We start from the raw sequence: 22699 nt of genomic DNA, 5'->3' as shown, positions 1-22699 counted from the left end.
GGATGTGTAGTTGCAGGGGGATTAAAAATCATAAATTTGGTTTTAAGGGCATTTATCTCTAAGCCCCGATCAACACAAAATGCCCCAAAACCACCCAACACACATTGTATCCCCATTGTGGATTTAGACAGCAGCAGCGTGTCGTCTGCAAACATAATTGCAGGCACCCTACTGCCTGCAAGCTTCGGGGCGTCACTATTCAGTATCCCATTCAAGTGGGCGATTACCCCGTTGACATAGAGGCAAAACAGGGTGGGTGCTAAGACGCACCCCTGTCTCACCCCCCTGTCAACGGGGATTCTAGATGACAACAGACCGTTCTTCCCAAACCTCACCCGTGCAAAATTCTCCTCGTGAAGCCTCATTAATATATTCAAAAGTTGGGGTGGGATACCCAACTCTAAGAGCACAGACCAGAGTTTCCCTCGGGGGACCAAATCAAAGGCCGCGCGTAGATCCACAAAGACCGTATAAAGACTCCCCCCCCCCTCAATCCTGACAGTTTTCCAAAACAATAGAGTCAGTCGGAAAAAATTTGGTCCATTGTGGATGTATTTTTTCTAAACCCTGCCTGGTAGGGACTCAAAACTGAATGTTCATCAATCCAGTCCTGGAGGCGATCTAATATAAGCCTCGCAAAGATCTTTTGCGGCACATCGATGAGGCTGATAGGCCTGTAGTTGGCTGAGAGCAGAGGAGAGCCCTTCTTGAAGATAGGGACAATCTCTGCGCCCAGCCAAGTACAGGGTACCGCCATGCCCCTCAGGACTGCTTTGAAGATGACTAATAAATATTGGGCCCATACCATGGGTTCATGCTTAAAGAGGTCGCCCGGGAGTTTATCCAACCCCGGGGCTTTTCCGGCTGCAAGTTTGGATATTGCAACACAGACCTCTTCCTTAGTAAAATCATCCCCGTCAAATTGTAGGGTAAAATTTGGCAGCGTCTCCCCTGGGTCCCCAACTAATTCAGCATTATCTGCTACATACAGGGCACGGAAGTGATCCTTCCACACATTGGCGGCTATATTTGCTTCAACAGCCGATAGTGGCTCGTCAGACCCCGTGTTCACAATTGACCAAAATTCACGTGAGTCTCTAGTTGCAAGGTCAGCAGTTAAATTCCCCCAGTTATCATGGTCCCATTCCACTTTAGCACAGCGCATTAAGCGCTTGTATTAAGTTCTCCTGGCTTGTATTAATGGTTTGTTAGTGTTTTGCTTCACGGACAAGACTAAGTCTGCCTTCGCCTTCCTACAGGCGGCATTAAACCATGAGGGTCTATTGCCCCTAATCGTCCGCTTTGTCACGCGGGGGTTAAACACCTCTGCCAGATTACTGGTTAGATCCCCGTGGAGGGCCCAAAGCTTTTGGTGCAGGTCAGGGGAATGGGGTTGCGTAGATAGAGCACTAACCTCTTCAAATACAGGGACGATCCGAGCATACAGCTTGGCAACGTCCTCGGGGTGTGCTACTAATTTATCCCACCTGACTCGGCGTCTGTTATTTACTAGAGTCATCCTCAGGTCACGATCGACACTGCCATCATAGTTGTCTTTAGACAAGCCAGGGTGAGACATTTCCAAATTTAGTGCATTGTGATCGCTCTCAACTCTTGGGATAACCCTAAAGTCAATGACCTTGGACCATGAGCAAGTTTCAACCAATATGTAGTCCAACCGTGACTCCTGTCCCGGCTTATTGAATGTACATTTTGGGGGGATATCAGAATGTACACGTCCATTACAAGCCCTGATTGAATGGTTGAGTGTTAGTGCCATGATTTGGACAGCTAAAGGCGTCCTTGACCTGGGTGAGGGGCCCGCTGTTGGTGGAATTGCCCAATAATCATCTTCTCCCAGAACTGCACCATCCATCAGTCCTGGTAGTGGCTCGAAGTGACAATTCAGATCACCCCCTACTATGAGCAGAGTACCACTGGAGATTGTATTTAGGAATAAGGACAGTTCCTCAATGGTTCTCGACTCACTTGTTAAATTCACGGGTCTGGAGTACACATTGACCAGTGCAAGCTTAACAACATTTGGCCACTCTAAGAGCACGCATTGGACATCCTCTGACAGTGTATTCAGAGACTTGGCCTTACATCCCAAATGGGATCCCACCCAAATGGTGAGGCTCCCGGACAGCCGTCCCTTCCCCCCACCCCACTGTGCCGGTACGTTAAATGAGGCAAAACCAATACGTGTTTGCGCCTCTCTAGCCCAGATTTCCTGGAATAGACATACATCGTTCTTGTCTATGAACGATCCCCACTCTGGACAGGACATTTTCTTACACAAACCTGCCAGGTTCCAAGACAATATGAGCAGAGAGCCTGATTTTGCATTGGTAGGGGTTCCCCCGGTGGGGGGACCTGGGACCCATTTCATTAGAACTCAAAGTGTTTGAAGTGCCCAACAAAATAGGTAAGGTGTTTGAGCCAGCAGCTGAATTAGACTGGTCACCATGCCAGTGGGCTTAAATAGTTACTCTCTTCCTGGTTACTACCTTCAATCCTAGCCAGGTGGCTAGATGTGGTACTCCTACTGGGCTTGGTCGGAATGTTGTTACCTCCATCCATTACCCTTGATTCACAGGCCCCGCATGCTTGGCCCGTAGTCAATCGACCGAGTCCAAGCAGCTGTACCGGTTGCGGTATAATAGTTGACTAGCAAAATGGGTATTATCAAACCTGTCCTTAAGCCCCCTACTCCCCCCTCTAGCTTCCACTCTCACCCAGCCCTCCTGTCTCCCGAAGTTATCACAGGGAAGGCCAGGTGGCTAGAAGGAGGACAATGGAAGGGATTGGATAGTAGTCTCGTCTCAGAATCGCGATATGGCCAGTCACATATGTGGGAAACGGTCCTTGGGTCCCTGAAGTTAACCAATACACAGTCACCACTAATATTTTTAATAGTGTTGCCCACCCATGACACCCTTCTAACCATAAAAATCTCGCTGCAAATTTGAGCAGGGAGAGATCTATTTTTATTCAGCCAACTGGCAACTTTGTTCTTGAGTGACGCAAATGATTCTCTGGCCGAAGCGTCTAACTCAGGGACTCCCGCTAGAACAACTACAAGGGGACTTGCATCAGGAGGTAGATCTATTATCAATTTCTTTCTTTGAATGCAGCCCTCTTCTGCGTTTTGCCCAAGATGTAGATTAGACTTTTTAGCCAAAGTTAAGGCCTTAGCAGGGAGAGGAGGAAGAGGATTCCCATCAGGGGTGCACTGCACTATAGGATGTAAAGATGGTAAAGGATGGGTATTAACTGTTAACACACCCCCCTGATTATTATCCGGTTCCCCACCCACCTGTATAGTCCTATCTTTTTTCAGACAGTCTACGGCAACCGCTGTAGCTTTTTCTATATTTGACAGCCGTAATTCAATCTGTGTAAGTCTAGCTTCTAGAGGGTTGAGCAGGGACTTCAAAAGGGTCCCCATGTTTGCAATCGATAAGTCCTCCCCAACCGGTGTTGTTATACTAGTATTTAAGTTACCTATAATTGGTGAAGGCGGACTTATTACTAGGGGGATGGCGGATTCAATGGTAACTATCGGGACCTCCTTAACCTTCCCCATGCCCTTGGAATCAGAGTGGCTAAAGTGTTTTTCAAGTTTGGCCTTCCTCTCACCAAGTGTTTGTGCCCCTCGTTTCCTTTTCGGAACAGCCCCCTCCCTGTTCCCCCGCAGCTGCCGAGTGTTTGACTTTGCAGGGCTATCAACTGGTGAATTATCAATCATGTTAGGTAACAGATTAGTCTCAAGTATGGCTGGTAGAGTAGAATCTCTACGTAAAGTAAGACTACTCCTGGAGCGTGGAGGCTCAGTAGATGTTAAATTATCACCATGCTCAGGAGGTTCATTAGTGAGCAGGTCTGGGCCTCTCTCAGGTGTTCTAGCATCCGCTATGCGGCCCAGCGAAGATCTCTTGGCAGTGGCAATTTCCTGGGAGAGTCGCCGATCCATTATAGTTAATTCATGAGATAAAAGAGAGCTGGCTCTAATAATAAAATTGTCCAATGTACCTACATAGCCACTCGAGGTCGTTGCTTTACTCCTGGTCTCCCGTCCCGCCATTCTCCTTGATTACGGTATGCAAATGATTCCACAATTGGCAAAGAGCCCAGTTCACGCTAATGTACAAACATATAATCCAGGGGGGTGGCCCGGTCCGGTCTCTCTCGGTCTAGAATGGGCTAACACGGGCCCGGCACGCGTTCCGCCTTGCGGAAGGATTAATCCAATAAGTAGCCAGAGGCAGTGGGCGTGTGCAGCAGGGAAGAGGAGACAGCTGAGGCGAGAATGGACTGCTGGTCCTCGCAGTCCCTGGCAACAAAGCAGCTTCCAGTCACAAACACCAAACCGCTGCGAGCGGCTCCCACGAAGCGGGGGCCGCGAGCAGTTTCCTAGGTGCAGGCAGTGGGCGTGTGCAGCGGGGAAGAGGACACAGCTGAGGCGAGAATGACCTGCTGGTCCTCGCAGTCCCTGGCAAAAAAGCAGCTTCCAGTCACAAACACCAAACCGCTGCGAGCGGCGCCCGCAAAGCGGGGGCCGCGAGCAGTTTTCTAGTTGCAGGCAGTGGGCGTGTGCAGCGGGGAAGAGGACACAGCTGTGGCGAGAATGGACTGCTGGTCCTCTCAGTCCCTGGCAACAAAGCAGCTTCCAGTCACAAACACCAAACCACTGCGAGCGGCAACCCCATTTCACTTTCTTGCCTTTGGGGCATTTCCTGTGCCAACTTCTAGGCTAATGTGTATATCTGGTGTATCAACTCTACCTAGATCCAAAGCAGCATCATATGTAGATCTGCTTAAATGCAGTATATATCAAAGCACGACTCAGGACTGGAGCAGCATGGTAAACGCAGCGCCCGACATTTAACAGAACAAATGGAGGAGTCTGTGTGTACTGCGCAAGCGTCAAAAACGTCACAAGACCTGTCTCAGTCCTGTCATTGCCTCCTGCTGTGCAGTTTTAAACTGCCATTTCAACCAGGTAAAATATAATCTTTTGCCAGGCCTAAACCTTAATTTTTAATACATATAAGTCACTCCTAAATAGGCCCTAAGCAGCCCATAAGGCAAGGTGCAATGTCTTTAAAAAGTTAGACATGTACTTTTAACTTTTACATGTCCTGGTAGTGAAAAACTCTTAAATTCATTATTCACTCCAGCAAGGCCTACCTCTCCAATAGGATAACATTGGGTTACCTTATTAAATTTCATAAGTGATAAGCAGATGTGAACGTTGAGTTTGTTGTATAAAGAATTGTAATTTAAAACCCTCGTAATGATAAAGTCACAAATCTAAAAATGACACTTTAGTTGGCATTTTCTTGTCCTAACCATTTGGTGGCTGTAGCCTGTATCCTGGGTCTAGGTATAGCTGTCAGTTGGTCTTTGTGTATTGCGCACATACAGTGAGACAAAGGGGAAACATATGTTGGTAGGATGGGCTCTGACTTGATGAGGGGGAGGAACTGTCTTCTACCACACTTGCACATCACAAAGGCTCTGCCTGAGCACAATCACAAAGAGTTTGACACTAGTCTTGTGTGACCTCAGACCAGCTGGGGCAAGGAGGCAGGAAACACCAAACACCTTTGGGGGATGAAATCTACAGAACTTTAGTCTACTTCAAAGTGGACATCAGGTATGAATAATGGACCCTCAGATCCAACTCTTCGGTACACCTTTGAACCTGTGGAAGCCTCAGAAGGACTGCTGTGCTGCTCTGAAGGAATGACTGCTACTCTGTTTTCCTGCTGCCTTGATGTCCTGCTGCCTGGGTGAAATGGACTGGACCTGTAGCTTGAACCCAGGACCACCAGAGTGACTCCAAGGGCTGGTTGGCCTCCTGATCAGAGCCTCAGGCGCAGAAAAGGCTTCAAACTCCTTGACCTCAGCACCTGGACTCTGTCTGCTACAAGTCCTACCCCACAAGAGGTCCAATTCCAGTCTTGAACCCTTGGAAGTGGTCTTCAAGGTGCTCTGCCAGCCCAGCTGTGGTCCTCTGGGTAGAACCAATGCAGCACAATGCATCTTCTCACTGCTCCACTTCAAAACCACTGAAGCGCAATGCATCCATGACACAGGACCTCGTGTGCCAGCCCACAGCCTCCTCGGGACTGCCACTGCATTATGCATCCTCGACACAGGCCTTTGTATTGCAAGCCCCATGTTGACGGCATCCTTGACGATGACGTAGGACCCCGCATCGCAGCACCGCAGCTTCATTGGAAATAAAGCTGCTCGGCACATCCTTGATGCCGGACTTCGCATTGCAAACCCCTAGTCCGCATCTTCCTCAATGACGATGGAGGGCTTTACATCCCCGCACAGCAGCTTCATCAGAACCACCGCTGTGTTATGCATCCTTAACACAGGATTTCACAACACTCCGCAAACCAGGATTTAAGGTACTTTTTTCTGTGGGCCTAACTTGGTCCCTGTATCTGACCCATGCTCCATTGAGGTCAGCCTAAACTGGTGATTTTGTCACAGTCTGGCGATAACCACAGTTGGCCCTTTGTGCTTCTAGGCACTATTTTTACTTAAAACTTGTAAATTACATATCTCCGGTTCTACTGATTGAATTTTTGTCATTTTGGGCTCAAAGAATGTATTGCATTTCACTTAGTTTTTAGGGCTCGTGGCGTTGACCGCACAAAGCGCGGTCTCGCCAGAGACCCTTTTGTTAGCGAGGCAGCTTTCCAGGAGACAGTACCTGGCTGCGCGCATCTACTCTGGCAGAAGGCGATTTGAGCGGCCCACGCGCACGAGAACGCGCTCGCTGTGGCCAGCTCCTGTCTCCTGGAAAGCTGTAACACACAGCCACACCTCCCCCTGCTTACGCATGCGCACACACAAAGTCACACACACAAGCGCACCTACACACACGCACGCACACACACATACAGAGACCCCCGCCCCCCACACATACACACACGCGTACCCCCCTCCCCCCACAACTAAGCCCCACTTACCGCCACTCCGGACTTCTGCATCCTCCGCGGGGCTCTCCCTCGGGCATGGGAGCCCCGCGTCACCAGCACTGCTTTTCTGCCCTGGCTTTTCTGCCCTGGCACTCCGTGGGCTCGGGCTTCCGAAGACGTAAGTCCCGACCCACGGCAGGTTTCGTTTTTGCTCACGGTTTCATTTTTGTTGCTTACGTCTTGTTAATGGACTTTGACCGCTGCTGAGGAAACAGACACTTTGGTGTGCAGCACATCAACCTGGCCCGGTCTGCAACCGCTGCGCCCATTTTACAACACACAGATCGGAGCTCCAAGCACGAAGTGTATAAAGGCCCGAGGCGACTGCCCTGTCACTGCCAAAGCAGAGCGCGGCCGTTTCCAGCAGAGGAGGCCATCCTTCATGCTGTACCCAAAGGCAGGAGTAAGGACGCACTGTCAATGAGTACCACTCAATCTGTGATATCAACTTCGGTTATTTGCATTGCTAAGAAACAGCAGAAGTGTGGTATGAGGCGCTATATAAACACAACACTAATATTGATAAGTGAATCTGCCGAATGTGAGATTAGCTAGTTAATGTGTCTCTATTTCTAAGGACAGCGCATGGTGTCAGTAGTGTGCCCATGTACTAATCTGAGCACCTCAGGTTTCACCATATATATCTGGAGGCTCTTGTGTAGCGTTCAAAAAGCTCCTGTCCGAGTCCCAGCAATCCTCTGGGAACTAGAGTACGCTATTCCAGTGACCAGCACTGCTTTTAGCATTTATATATTTATGTGTTTTATTTCCATCACACTAAACATAGCTCACGGGGGCACTTCGCAGCGCTAGGGATCAACCGACGGGCTCCGTAGTCAATCAGTGTAATAGATACAATATTAGCAGCATCATTTCTGTGCTTACAGCCATAAACTGAGTAAAAGATGCATGCACTGTTGCAACAGGTGCTCGCAGCGGCTGCTTCCAAAGCAGGAAGGACTGCACTGCAACTGACGTGATACCTGAACATTAAACTTGCCTCCTTTTTGGGACATCATCGTTCTTCGTCCTGGGGTTGACTAGGGAAGAAGCGAATTAGAATGTCAGCCAACCCCTAGTGAAGTCCTGTGACCGCATGGTCCTTGCAAGCACCAGGGAACTGGGCAGGCACTGCGTCGCCAGAACACCTGTGTAGCCTGAACATTTGATTAAAGGGGAGGAGATGTGTGCGGTCTACCAACTGCGCTGATGTGAAATCTTGTCTCGGTGCTCTAATCCCAGCACGAAAAAATGTGTCTGGGTAAATGTTGGTAGTTTAAGAGTGGAGTTCTAATCTAATCCCAGCCTGAGTACCTGACAGAAACGAGGGATTCTGGGCAAATCCTACAAGGACTCCACTCCTAGTCTTAAAGGGATGGTCAAGGGGTCAGACAAGCTACGGAGGCACGTGCAGCTTTAGTGGTAACATGAATAGACCGTATGTGCTCCCTCGTCACACATAGCTGAACTGTTCTTCGCAGTCTGCTCTCCCTGTTAGTCACTCAGCTCATATTGGATCATTTGCACGTTTGCCTCGCTTTTCCCACTCTTCTTCACCCAAGTCCTTCCAGGCTCTTCTGCACATGTTCTCCACCTGCCCACCAAAGTTCCTCCTCACGCCTTCATTTCCGTATAAGCCATACACAAGTTGTTTCTTATTCATGCACTACAAAATAGAGTGGAACAGTGTAATGTGCGCCATATTGAGGGGGGGGAGGGTACGGCGCAGTTGTTTTTTTTATTTGTGGGCGTGGGGACATGACATGATTTGCTCAGAAGCTCCTGTGTATTACTCTTTACCTTCTGTCTTTGTACACCTCACAAGAGAGTTGTCAGTAAGTCACATGCAAAGCTATCCCTACTACACCCTCACGCACCCTCACGCTCACATACCCCCACCCTCACCCCCCTCACCCTCCCTCACACCTCACCCCCCTCACCCTCACCCTCACACCTCCTCACCCTAAACACCCTCACCCTCAAACCCCCTCACCCTCACACCCTCTCAAACTTACACATCCTCACTCACCCTTACACCCTCACACGCCCTCACCCTCACCCCCTCACCCCCCTCACCCTCACACCCACTCACCCTCACGCACCCCCTCACACACCCCCTCCCCCTCACACACCCTCACCCTCACACCCCCTCACCCTCACACCCCCTCACCTTCACACACCCCCACACCCTCACACCCCCCACACCCTCACACCCCCTCACCCTCACACCCCCTCACACACCCTCTCTCACCCTCACACACCCTCACCCACCCTCACTCACCCTCACCCACCCTCACAAGCATAGCATAACAAAACATAGCATAACAAAACACAGCATAGCATAACAAAATACAGCACAGCATAATAAAAAAGCACAGGATAGCAAAAGATAGCATAGCATAATTATTCCCAACTCTCCTTATTATTGAGCAACATCTGACAGTTTGCAAATAATCTTTACACACCAATTCAGAGTTTTCGGAAAAATGTATGCAACGCATTGTCATACACAATGCCAATAACTCAAACTTTAATGCTGCGAGCCCTATTGCATTGTAAATGCTTGTTCTAATTGCCGTGTGATTTTTCTTGTGTTGTGTGTTCACTTTATTACTGTTTGAAGTGATGCATAAATACTTTACACATAACCACTAAATTAAGCTCGACTGTTTTTATTCCAAACTACCGGAGTGTAAGCACAGGTTAATGTGGGATTTGCTTGTTTCACCCTGACAGAGATTGTGGTTGCTGCTTGAGTAGGATTTCGCAAAACAACATGTTGATTGTGTGCTCCCAAAATTCATTTTATTGCTGCCAACGCCTTCTATGGCACTGATTACGAGCTGGACAGTCTTGGGGGAACCGTACACTTATATGCAAATTTATCATTAAAAGATTGATATATCTACCAAAAATGCCATTCAGTTACAAATGAAATCACATGGAATGGGACATTACCACGTGGCACTGATTTTTCCTCCATAACACCTCACTGAATTCCCAAACCCATTGTGTTTCATACAAACATTGGTAAATGTATGCAAGGACCTCTGAGTGGGGTGAGGGGGAAGAAGAGGGTTGCGGGGCTGAGGGAATAGGGTGTAGGGGGCAGGGGGCAGGGGAGTGAAGCAAAGGTACTTTCTGGCACATGTAGTATTGTAGGCTTCCCCCTTTCAGAATAAAGGTCCTAATTATGATGCCGGTGACCGATTCCGACCGGCATTGTGTCGGAATGGAAACCGATCGACTAGTAGTCTGCGGTTCCATCTGACAAATTTGGATGCGACCACCCATGAGGCGATCGGAAACATCCATTTCTCCATTACAGTTTGTGTAGCAGCTGGAAAAAGGCTGATGCACAACCCGCATTAGAAAAATGGGTGTTTACACACATCCATGCACCATGTGCCAGGTACCATGTGGTGCCTGGCACGCGGGGTATGGATGTTTGGGGGGACATGGGCCCTGCTAGGGGCACCCAAAGTCCGTGTTTGACGGTTGGACCACCATTGAAAGGCTGCATGAAAGGGAAATCGTAATCCCTATGGAGGTGCCTGAGCAGGCACCGCCCCATTGTAGGGTATTTTGCCGATCGCTGTCATGATGGGCTCCTTCAGCCTGTCAGAAAAACAGCCGGTCTCTGTGCCCCCTGCATAGCTAGATGTTGGTCCGACTGACATTATAATGAGGGCAAAATTGAGAAAGGAGGCCTGGCTGCTGTCAAATCCTCATGCTATTTTTCTGACTTGAATTACCAGCCATAAATATCAGGTCTAATTTTCCCACACCATGGAAAACAACTGTCGAAAAAAATATCATTTCAAAATTGGCTGCTCGATATTCCAAACGGTTACTGTGTTCTACCCAACTCGGAATCAGCCCATATTTGTTGCAATTGTGAAGGTTTCAGACATATAAAACAACACCTAATTAGACCTTACGAACAGTATTTTCTTTTAGTGCTGGAACTGGCTGTCCTTAGTGATTCTCTAATAGCAATTAATTTTAAAAAGATAAATGTAATCATATTCACTCACAACAATGAGCCTCAATAGTGCAGTGCAAAGTTAGCAAAGGTGAAATTTGGCTCCCAGCATTAATTTAAATAAAAGGTGAGTTCAAAGCTGGTGTGGTAGGAACTTGCCACCTTAGTGAAAATTTTTTTTTACTTTCACCAATTAGTGAACTTGACAAACCTAGGGGGAGATTTTCATACCTTTTGCGCTGCTTTAGCGCCACATAAGTGACGCAAACCAGCGCAATTTTCTTTCCAGCGCAAAACTTTTTTGGGCGCTGGAAAGTACCCTGTAGCTGCTTAGCCTTACTTTACGCTGAGGGGGCGTTACATGTTTGGTACATGGGCGTTGCCATGCAACCACCCATGCCTTTTGACGCAAAACCATATTTACAAAGATTTGTAAGCATGGTTTTGCACCAAAAGTTAACGCTCCTTCAATGGAGGTAGTAACAGGAGAAATGAATTAATTTCTCCGTGCTTTTTCCTACTTTCCATGCGTGCTGCACATTGCAGCCCATATGCAAAGTGGGAAAAGCTTTGCATCGTGCCTAGCATAGTATTTTGTACAGGAAGGGTACCCTTCCTGTACAAAACCTATGCTACACTCATGCACACATCCTAGCGCTGCGGCGCTAAGGTGTGTGCATGGCACACGGCAGCTGGAATCAGTGCCGGCGCAAGAGATAGGAGAGGAGAGGGCCATATCTCTGAAGAAATGGCGCTCTCCTCCTCCCTCCCTGTTGGGCAATGCAGCACAGCCTTGCTGGGGGCTGCGCTGTGTTGCGTGATGTTTTAAAGAATCTGCCCCCTAGAGAGAGGTTTGAAAAAAGCGAAGTAAATCCCGCTACAAAATGTTCTTTTGTAGGAGAGCAACCCTTAAAATATAAAATTTGGGGAAGAATAATTCTACTGCAAAAACTTTGGGGCTTATTTATGAGAGCCCTGCATCACTTTTGCACCATGTAAAGTGGATGCGCGGTACAACGCTCTCATTTCCATTTATGAAGCAACGCAAAGCCACCCTGCGTGGCTTTGAGTGGGCTCATGAATCATCAGTAAGGTGACAGAGCGCAAATTGCTGTGTCACTGTTATAGTGTAATATCTTGTCTTCTTTCTTTACACCAATAAGATAGTACTCCTTGCTATCTTTCACTCTGTTTCATAGTCTTCTGTTTATTTTTCTTTTGTTGATGTAAAGATAGAGGATATGTTATAGTGTGATTTCTTGTCTTCTTTCTTTACACCAATAATCTCCCTCTGTTCAGCCTGAATGACTGGAGAATGCTGTATGATGTCACAGAATGTTGGTGTGTGGGCTTGGGGAGAGTGTCAGTTGAAGATGAGAGGCTGAGCAGAGGGAGGATTTGGACTTCTTCACTTAGTACAGTCACCTTACTCTGCACCTGGGTGGAATTCCATGGGTGTTGCAGTGGGTTTTCCCACGCAACATCAATGGAACTTGAGGCTGCCTCAGATTTACAGAAGGATGCAAACCTGGGGAAGCACCAATTCTGTTTATTTCTCCTAGTTTTTCTTCTTTCCATGTGTGCAGCATTCTGCAGCACACATGGAAAGAGGAAAACGCCTCTTAGGATGGTTTTTGTGCAGGAAGGCCCCTTCCTGCACAAAAACAATGTTGCATGCAATGAAGGCTCCCGTGCACCGGAGCCTCTGTTGGCACTAGGCTGCCGAAACGGTGCACCCGCACAGGGAGAAAGGACAGAAATGCACTGTATTGTTTAAATATGGTGCATTTCTGCCCTTTCATTTTGGTGTAGGGCAGCCGCGGTCCGTGCAGATAAGAGCGGTGGGGCCAGGTGGGGAGGGATTCCGACAGACGACGACAAGAGAAAATGTATTATTTATTTAATTTCCCCTTGTGGTCATCTGTCAAATCCCCCCAACTCGGCCACACAGCCCCACCGCTCTCACCTGCACGGGCAACTCCTGGCTTAGGGTAGCGCAGCAAGGTGGCTTGCTTCGCTACCCTACTCCAAAATCCAATAAATAAACCTGTTTATTATTTGGAAATTTTGTGTAAAGTTATATAAGATTTGCCAAACTTCTCAATTTCACAAAGTTGTAATTTCTTTTACTTCGCACAACTTCACTGGCAGGATTTAATTTATCATTTCTTGTGCGTGCCTTAATACTACAAAACCTTCTCACCTCTCTCCAAACATCTTCCTTACAGCATGCTTTCATATCGCTCAGTTGATATTCGGAAAAGCCTTCAGCTGGAAGAACTCCTTGCCAGAGAACAGCTGGAATACACAATAGAAGAAGAGGTGGCGAAACAAACAATACGAATGTGGCTGAAAAAGTGCTTGAAACGTATCCGAGCAGTAAGTGTTTTTAAAACTGATTTCTACAGAATTTTAATATATTCATAAAGGTAACAGAGATTATAGGCATGATTTAGAGTTTGGTGGACAAGGTACTCTGTCAAAAACATGACGGAGGACCATGTCTTCCAAACCATCAGTCCGCCTGCCTCGATTATAGCCAGGCGGACCCAGGGGTGGCTTCTCCATAATGGCCGAAACAGCTAAAACTGAAAAATAAAATGATACTAAAAACATGTTATTATAAATAATAATAATAATAAAGGGGTTTGTAAAGCGCCTGGTGACGCCATCCCGGCGTGTCCCCGCGCTGTGGAGAGAGTAGCAGAAAACAGGAGCAGCCGACCTAAAGGGTAAACAAATGTGTTTTTAAGAGTTTCCTGAAGATTGTTTCAGACCTGGCTAACCTAATTTCAATTGGGAGGGTGTTCCATTGGTTGGCTGCCAACACACGAAAGGAGCGACCTCCCATTCTGGCCTTTTTTATACGAGGAACTTTAAGAAGCCCCATACCCATAGAGCGAAGTGCTCTGTGGGGCTGATAAGGGATGGCTAGATCCTTCAAGTATACAGGGGCTTTCATAGATGTTATCCTATAGCAAATTAAAAGTGCCTTAAATAGGATCCTTTTTTTTATAGGAAGCCAGTGGAGGGCAGCCAAAGTGGGCTTGGATGCCGTTCTTTTGGGGAGTCTAAGAACTAACCGTGCTGCCGTGTTTTGAAGCACCTGGAGCCTTCTTATGTTCTTCTCAGTTGTCCCTAGTAACAACACGTTAGCGTAGTCAATGCGGGATGTAACTAACGCTTGGGTCATGATGCGTCTAGCCTCTAGAGGCAGAAGGTCCAGAGTGCGGTTTAGGGTCTTCATTACCCCAAAGCATTTCCCTACTAGTTTGTCAACGTGACTCTCAAAAGAGAGTTTGGGATCAACCCAGACCCCCAGGTTCTTAGCCTCCTTGCAAGGGATAGGCAGAGGGCCTAGACAAGGGGGCCACCATTCCCGAGTCCAGCTCGCACCATTACCCCCTATCACTAGAACCTCAGTTTTAGAGCCATTGAGCTTCAGGCAATGTTGGTTCATCCGGCCTGCAAGCTCCTGCATGCAGATTTTAAAGTTGGCCGCTGCTAACGTGGGTGTCTGTGACAGGGAGATGAGCAGCTGCGTGTCATCAGCATAAGATACTAATTCTATGCCGTAAGACTGGACCACATCTGCCAACGGAGCCATATAAAGGTTGAACAGGGTGGGACTCAGGGCAGAGCCCTGAGGCACCCCCTGTTCTAAGGCTATGCTGTTTGAGAGAAACATGCCTCTCTGAACTTGAAAACTACGGTCAGAGAGGAAGGCTTTGAGCCATCCCAGTGCCGCCTTGGTGACCCCAGCACTGCTCAGACACTGTAGCAAGATGGAATGTGCCACAGTGTCAAACGCAGCGCTGAGGTCCAGCATAATAAGTGCCATTGTGTTACCTTCATCTGCTCCAATCCGCAGAGTTTCAGTCGCTCTCAGAAGGACAGTCTCAGTCGAATAGTTCTTTCGGAAACCAGACTGAGAGCTATGAAATACATTATTAGACTCTAAATGATCCATAAGTTGTGTGTTTGCAAGTTTTTCGATTACTTTCGCAAGGTAAGGTAAGAGGGATATTGGTCGGAGGTTCTCCAGTATGTCCTGGCTTACATTAGGTTTCTTTTTTATAGGCAAGACTATTGCTTATTTCCAATCTCCCGGAAGGGAGGCCGAAGAGAAGGAAAGTTGGATAATGTGTCTAAAATAGGGCTCCAGTACTTCTAAGCTGGCATTAAGTACTTTTGGAGGGGCCGGATCACGGGGGGAGCCTGATTTGACACTTTTACAAACATTGACCAATATTTCAGAAGAAGGAACCAGAAAGCTGGACGGATCTGATTCCATCGAACAGGCCTCTCTGCTTTTACCAAGATCAGGGTTAGCAGTCAGATTGTCAGAGAAATTGGCATAGATGTCCGTGATTTTCCCGGAAAAGTACTTAGCAATGTTGTTGCAAGTTTCCACCGAGTCATTAGAGGACATATTATCATTAGAGAGTACAGAGATCTCCTTAAAGATTTTAAAAAGTTCCTTAGAGGAGTTCTCTGCCTCAGCAATACGATTTTTGTAATGTACGGCTTTGGAGATACGTATTGCTTTATAATACTCCCTTTGCATTTTTTTATATTGTGCTTTAATCACAGGGCAGAAGTTGACACGCCATTCACGTTCCAACTTTTTGCAAGCAGATTTAGATAATTGAAGTTCAGGAGTATACCACAAAGTGGTTTTTCTCGCGTTTTTGGCGTTTCTCTCAGCGCGAATAGGGGCCGTTTTATCAAGTGCTCCTAGAATACGGTTTTGTAAATGACTGTAGGCAGTTTCACAGTCATTGCCTCCTAAAGGTCCTCCTATTGTAAGTAGTTCGTTAAAAGTAGACTGCGAAAAAAGTTTCCATTTCCGCCGCTGATACCGCTGCTCAGAGTCTTTTTTTGACTCAGCCTCTGATGTCTGAATTAGAAACGGAATAATGGAATGATCGGACCAGGGAACCGGAATCGGAGTGGAGGATTGTACTCCGAAGTGGTTTCCAAAGATGGGGTCTAAGAGGTGCCCTAGTCTGTGAGTGGGGTCCTGATTGATGAGATCTAATTGTAGGGAGCGGAGATTGGACCTGATGTCCCTTGCTTCCATATCCAAAGGATCATCGAAATGAGCATTCATATCACCAAGCACAAAAAATTGCTTTTTCCTAATCGCTTGGTGAGCAGTGACCTCTGTCAAGCTGGAAATAAAATCGTACATCCTGCCAGGGGGTCTGTACACAAGAATGCCTGAGAGGGATGTTTGAGGTCCTATGCTGATAGTGAAGGCACCGGCTTCACAGTGATCAATAGTCAGGGGCACTAGGGAGCACTGCATAGGCGTTCTAGTGGCGATAGCAATCCCCCCTCCCCTGCCATCCTTCCTGTCCAATCTAGCAAGGGAATAGCCAGGGGGCATGGTCTCTATAATGTCGGGATCAGAGGAATCACCTAGCCACGTCTCGGTAAAGAACATAATGTCAAAATCCTCGTCCTCAAGTAGGTGGTAAATTTGAGTACTATGTTTACTGAGCGAGCGGCAGTTTACCAATCCTGCCTTAGTCTGCCTATTAGCAGGAGCCTTCCTAAATGGATTCGAGGGCTTAAATGAGCACAGAAGACAATAATGTAAGGATAGCGCCTCCATAGAGTGTTTGCAGTTTAGGGAAACCTCAGGGCGGAGAGCTAGCAGCTCCCTACTATCATACCGTAGCATGGGAGGTGATGTGAGACCAGAGTCCATAGCCCCGCGCCCCGTCCTGTCGCGGACGGGCGCAGACGGGCTGGACTTTGGCTCGACTTCGGCTCGCTTCCGGCGCGCCCGCTGCACGCGTCCGCTGCACGGTCGCGGTCCTCTACACATTTATGGGCGGGGTAGGGGTGACTAGAGCGCAGATCTTGCAGCCCTGAGCCCGGAAGTGTTGGGTTCCTCCTCCACCCTCCGCAACAAATGCCCAAGATGGACGCGGCGGACCGGGGCGGGAGTTACACAGTCACAGTACCCAAAACAACTAATGTCAGCCAACAGGTGAGGCACAGTTTTTAAAATTACACAGCAATACACTGAAACAATTAAAATTAGCTTTAGTCGCCAAGTTTTAAAAGACACTATTAATTTAGCGCTCACAGTGCGTGCTATGTACACAAAGCGTCAGCGGATAGAGTCAGCCACTGCCACCGGCTGAGCTCCTCTCCACAGCGCGAGTGCACTAAGAGGGGTTTTTTATACAAGTAAAGTACAGCGCGACTAGAGCGCAGATCTTGCAGCCCTGAGCCCGGAAGTGTTGGGCTCCTCCTCCACCCTCCGCAACAAACGCCCAAGATGGACGCGGCGGACCGGGGCGGGAGTTACACAGTCACAGTACCCAAAACAACTAATGTCAGCCAACAGGTGAGGCACAGTTTTTAAAATTACACAGCAATACACTGAAACAATTAAAATTAGCTTTAGTCGCCAAGTTTTAAAAGACGCTATTAATTCAGCGCTCACAGTGCGTGCTATGTACACAAAGCGTCAGCGGATAGAGTCAGCCACTGCCACCGGCTGAGCTCCTCTCCACAGCGCGAGTGCACTAAGAGGGGTTTTTTATACAAGTAAAGTACAGCGCGACTAGAGCGCAGATCTTGCAGCCCTGAGCCCGGAAGTGTTGGGCTCCTCCTCCACCCTCCGCAACAAACGCCGAAGATGGACGCGGCGGACCGGGGCGGGAGTTACACAGTCACAGTACCCAAAACAACTAATGTCAGCCAACAGGTGAGGCACAGTTTTTAAAATTACACAGCAATACACTGAAACAATTAAAATTAGCTTTAGTCGCCAAGTTTTAAAAGACGCTATTAATTCAGCGCTCACAGTGCGTGCTATGTACACAAAGCGTCAGCGGATAGAGTCAGCCACTGCCACCGGCTGAGCTCCTCTCCACAGCGCGAGTGCACTAAGAGGGGTTTTTTATACAAGTAAAGTACAGCGCGACTAGAGCGCAGATCTTGCAGCCCTGAGCCCGGAAGTGTTGGGCTCCTCCTCCACCCTCCGCAACAAACGCCCAAGATGGACGCGGCGGACCGGGGCGGGAGTTACACAGTCACAGTACCCAAAACAACTAATGTCAGCCAACAGGTGAGGCACAGTTTTAAAAATTACACAGCAATACACTGAAACAATTAAAATTAGCTTTAGTCGCCAAGTTTTAAAAGACGCTATTAATTCAGCGCTCACAGTGCGTGCTATGTACACAAAGCGTCAGCGGATAGAGTCAGCCACTGCCACCGGCTGAGCTCCTCTCCACCATTATCATTTTATTTTTGCCTAAGTCTTCAGCCAGGCGAGGCCAGGCAATCCCCTGTGACAGGAATGCCTGGGGGAGTTGTGGTGGGCACGTTTAAGTGCGCATGACAGTCTGGTCGACCATCTTAGGCCAGCCAAACCGTCTTGCGCACTTAGGCTTCACCAACACAGCCATGTGTTGCACAGCAGGGTTTGAGAAACGCCACAGACTCCCAGTTACTGTCTGTGTGGCAAACCAGGCTGGTCAGATCGATACCATCACTTCTCTCATGCTGGGAATAGTATTCCCAGAATGGAAGAAGTACTGGGATAGGAATCTGGGTGCCTGTGCACTGTAAAGCTGGAGTTGATGATCATCAAACTGGAGCTAGCCGGCATCCGTTGGAGCAGCAGGTAAGTGCAATTTTATTTATTTTAATTATGTTCCATTTTGTTTGTATTCCCTCCCCCATCCCACCACTAACGATTGCCGGAAGCAGCCACTGGGCGGACCAGAAGTATTCCGTCAACTGACCCCCTGTTGACTGTGTCGATGGAATACTTCCTCCGATGGCCCAATGGAATAGGGGCCATCAGTTGAAGGACTTTTCACCATCCATGCTATTTTAGATGGATAGTGTAACGTTTTTTTTTCTGTCCATCACCACCAGGAAAAACCTGGCAGCAAAGGACATGAAAAAATAATAATGATCCCCACACCCTGAGAGAGGTCCCAGAGCGTGGAGGAAATTGTTTTGTTTGTTTTTCAAAAACAAATTCCAGCTTTGTCAATTTGTTGCTGAAAAAACACAAAACCTTTGAAAAGTTTTAGGGCCCACTGTCATCTCTGATGGTACCATCCGTCAAATTTTTCCTACAATGACAGGGACTGTCGTGATGGTCCTTACTTGCATTATTTTTCATTTTATGTGTATTGTAGTACTTTTTCTTTTCTAAAGAAAAGGTACTGAATGGACAATAATTAATTGAGTGTTAATTATTGTGTTGATGATTCCTGAGTCTTAAGCCTAAAGCATCTTCTCGAATCAACCTTGGACTTCCCTGCCTCTGTGCCTTGAGATACAGATGCGAAAGGGGTACTTGTTCTCCAGTTTGAGGGTCTGTAAAATGGAGAACCACGACATCAGATATGCGTGGAATATACCAAAACTGATTTCTCACAAAATATGATTGGACAATCCCGCTCTCGACCTACAAAACCTGAAAGCTCAACATTTCTCCCCCTATTCTGGCACTCACAAGCAGTCTACTAGTAGCATTGAATTTCAGCTGTCAGAGGGATGCTTGCTCTTCTATTGTCTGCACTGGATCTCTAGTGAGATTGAGGGAAACAGAGAGAGAGAAAGAGATTGAGAGAGTGACAAACACGCATGCCTGCTGCTTGTATTATCCGTGTGCACGAATGTAAAGTTTACACTGTTTCTGACTGTGCTGTGCCTGTTCTGTGTATGAGTACAATGTAGAGGTAGGAGGGAGCTCGAGAAGCACCATGAAAAAAATGGGGTACCAGCTTGAAAAGCAGAGAAAAGCAGTCTGCCACAGCGACCAGAGTCTGAACGTTCCAGACATTACCACCAAGGAGTACAGCACTCCCAAGGCGAAGCAGCAGGCCAAATCTGTCACTGTGGAGTGATCCCCCCCCACCTGACCCAAACCTGGTTCCCTCTCCTTGCAGCCTAAAATCCTGTGAGGCTGCACTACACTGATAATGCAAAAGGTTCAGACATCAGGTACAATTCAACACCAGTTACCAGCGCAAGTGACCATACTTATTAGATAAAAGTTAATATATGTCTTCCCACAGTTTACCTTCCACTCCTGTTGTTTGACATAATAGACTGTTTGTAAGAAATTGGGGTATTAGTTGAGGGCGGTGAGTACCCACCTCAACTAATGACCACAATCCTTGTCAGGATGAACCACTGGAGTCACTAAATTAACCTGAGCTCAACCCCAGGGCTGCTTAGGCACAAAGCAGAACACAGCACAAGAAAAATCCCAAACCGACTAAAAAACACGAGTACATTTTAATAAATATAATGGCACCCAAATTACAAAAATCCAATAAGTGAAACCGGAGTTATCATTTTTTAAAGTTGAAATATATAAATAGTGCCAAAAAGTGTTAAGCGCCAACTGCGGTCACCTGGTTGTACTTGACAAGTACCTAGGAGCAAGTTCAAACCAGCCGCAATGGGGTGTGGGTTGGATACAGAAACCAGGTTGGAAATGTTACCTTTGATTTAGGCCTAGATTTACTAAACATTGACACAATACGGCAAGGAATGGTGCTGAGCCATGCTGTCCATGATTTCTTTGCTCATGTGAGTATGTAAATTGACTATGCAGTGCTTGGAAGTGACTGGCAAGGCACTGCCCACCTTCTCGCAAAAGGTAGTAGAGTGGTTATGAAATGGGGTCTCAGAGGCTTTTGTTGGGGTATTTGGCTTCAGATGGAGTTGTAAGAATTACTTGGATCATTGATGATTCAGTGGATAGTTGCCAGTGCTCAGAAGGAGCTGGGTAAATTTTCGATCTGAAAGAGATTGGGGTCTTAGAAGCCGTTGTGGGAGAAATGGGAGTCAGAGGGTGTTAAGCCACTTTCCAGTACTAGGGCCAGTATAATGGAGTCAGAGAAAGTCGGTGTGGTGCAACTCTGTGAAAGTGGCAGAGAAATGAAGTTCCCTGTAGCATACACTGTGTGAGCTTTGGGTCTTCAATTAGAGCTGACTTCACCTAATACCAACACAGCACATCCCTCTAGATGCTTTATTGTTGTACATTCCTTGTAGCAGGTACACCTGCAAACAGGGTCTGTGCTCAGCCACCTTTTCCCTGCCTTCTCTCCTTAGACTCAGTGGGGCATATGTAGGTAATTTCCATTTTGCGATTCCCAAATAGCGATTTTTAAGGAATCGCTATTTGAGAATAGCAAAATGGAATGTAGGTAAAAATTCACAATTTTTTTCCGAATCCCTAACATTCCTTATTTGCGATTAGCAAATTGCGAATCGCAATTAAGGAATGAGTGTCCCATTCATTCCTATGGGCCAAAAGGCCCATAGGAATGAATGGTGATACATTCTCAAATTGTGATTTTCTGTGTGAAAATCAAAATCTGAGAATCGCAATTCCAAGGGTGCCAGGGTGTCCAAAGGACACCTGTTGCACCCCTGGAATGTGCCTGTAAGGTAAGTACATGTGGCGCACATGCATGCCCTAAGGGCATGTCTGTGCGCCACATGGCACTTGAAGTAGGTGGTATTTTGCGGTTCCTTATGTAAAAATCGCAATTTTAAAGCACCTCTACATAGCATATAAGGAATCGCAATGCTATAAGCAAAATAAGGAATCGCAATTTTTGTGATTCCTTATTTTGCTAATTGGCACCTACATATCAAAACGCCGTTTGCGATTCGCAAACGCCGAAATTCACCAAATTTCGGCGTTTGCGAATCGCAAACGGCTACCTACATATGCCCCAGTGTCCCTTCTTCATTGCCAGTGCTCATCACCATCTTCCCTAACTCACCTCCCTAGGCTAAGTGTGACCCCCATCGCCTCCTCCACCTCATTGGGCCTTCCAGCGGATGCTATCGCCGGTGATTGTCACATGTCCCAATACTCTCCTCATTTACACTGAGTGTATTATCTATTTTCCAATCCACTGACCTGCATAGGCTGCCCATGCTACATGCGACGGCTCCAGAAGTTCTTCTGTGGTGGCAGCTGCCGGTAGTACTTCCAGCAGCAACACCAAGAGCGTTTTGCCTCCATCTTCTATAAGTAGACTTCCATGGGGTCAACACCGTGTAGAAAGTAGAGGAAGTCAAAACATAGTCATAGTACAGCCAAGAATTATAGCACAAGAAACAGTAATATACCCAGCCCCCACATACTGATACTTAGTGCCCATCAAAACAGATTGTGCTTTCTTTAGGCACTGAGCAGGTGGGATCACAGCAAAACAGATAAACTCATCAATGGTTCCCTGGCTGTGGAGAAAATAGCCTGTTCATGAGGGCAGCATTATTTTTGTTGTGCTTGAAAGAAACCTCCAGAATGGGGCTTGCTTTCGGTAGAACTAAAAAAAAATACGCAGTGGGCTCCAATCTGTCGGAGGCCCACCCGACATCACATTCTTCATACCAGTACTCCCACCAAGTCCACCGGGACACTTTCATAAAATGTTTCTTACTAGAAAGGCATGGAATTATAAGTGTGGGAGGTGGACTACTATGTGTTGGCATAGGTGTGCCTCTGCCAGTCCAGCAGCTTCATAGCCTATCTACAATACTTTACATGAACCGTATAATATTGCATTCAATGGAAACCCTTTTAGTGTTAAACTGCATTTCAGTAGGGTTGGGCGGAATATTACAGTCCACCCGCAGAACAGGCGTATTTTCGCCAATCACTGTGTGGCGTTATTGTTCTCACTCGAGGCTCCAG

At 47.3% G+C, this 22699-nt stretch overlaps 1 protein-coding gene across 1 annotated transcript in view; it reads left to right on the top strand.

The window, feature by feature from the left end:
* Positions 1 to 22699, top strand: part of NALCN (sodium leak channel, non-selective) — a 3094418-nt gene that overhangs the window by 3059038 nt on the left and 12681 nt on the right. The window contains exon 43 of the mRNA XM_078657626.1: positions 13218 to 13368. Coding sequence (XP_078513752.1) covers positions 13218 to 13368 — 151 coding nt within the window. The remainder of the gene's footprint in view (positions 1 to 13217; positions 13369 to 22699) is intronic.

The sequence above is a fragment of the Lissotriton helveticus genome, chromosome 8 (genome assembly GCF_964261635.1).
Source record: "Lissotriton helveticus chromosome 8, aLisHel1.1, whole genome shotgun sequence".
Classification (NCBI taxonomy): domain Eukaryota; kingdom Metazoa; phylum Chordata; class Amphibia; order Caudata; family Salamandridae; genus Lissotriton; species Lissotriton helveticus.
The sequence above is the reverse complement of the archived record's forward strand: the minus strand, read 5'-3'. Positions and strand labels throughout refer to the sequence as shown.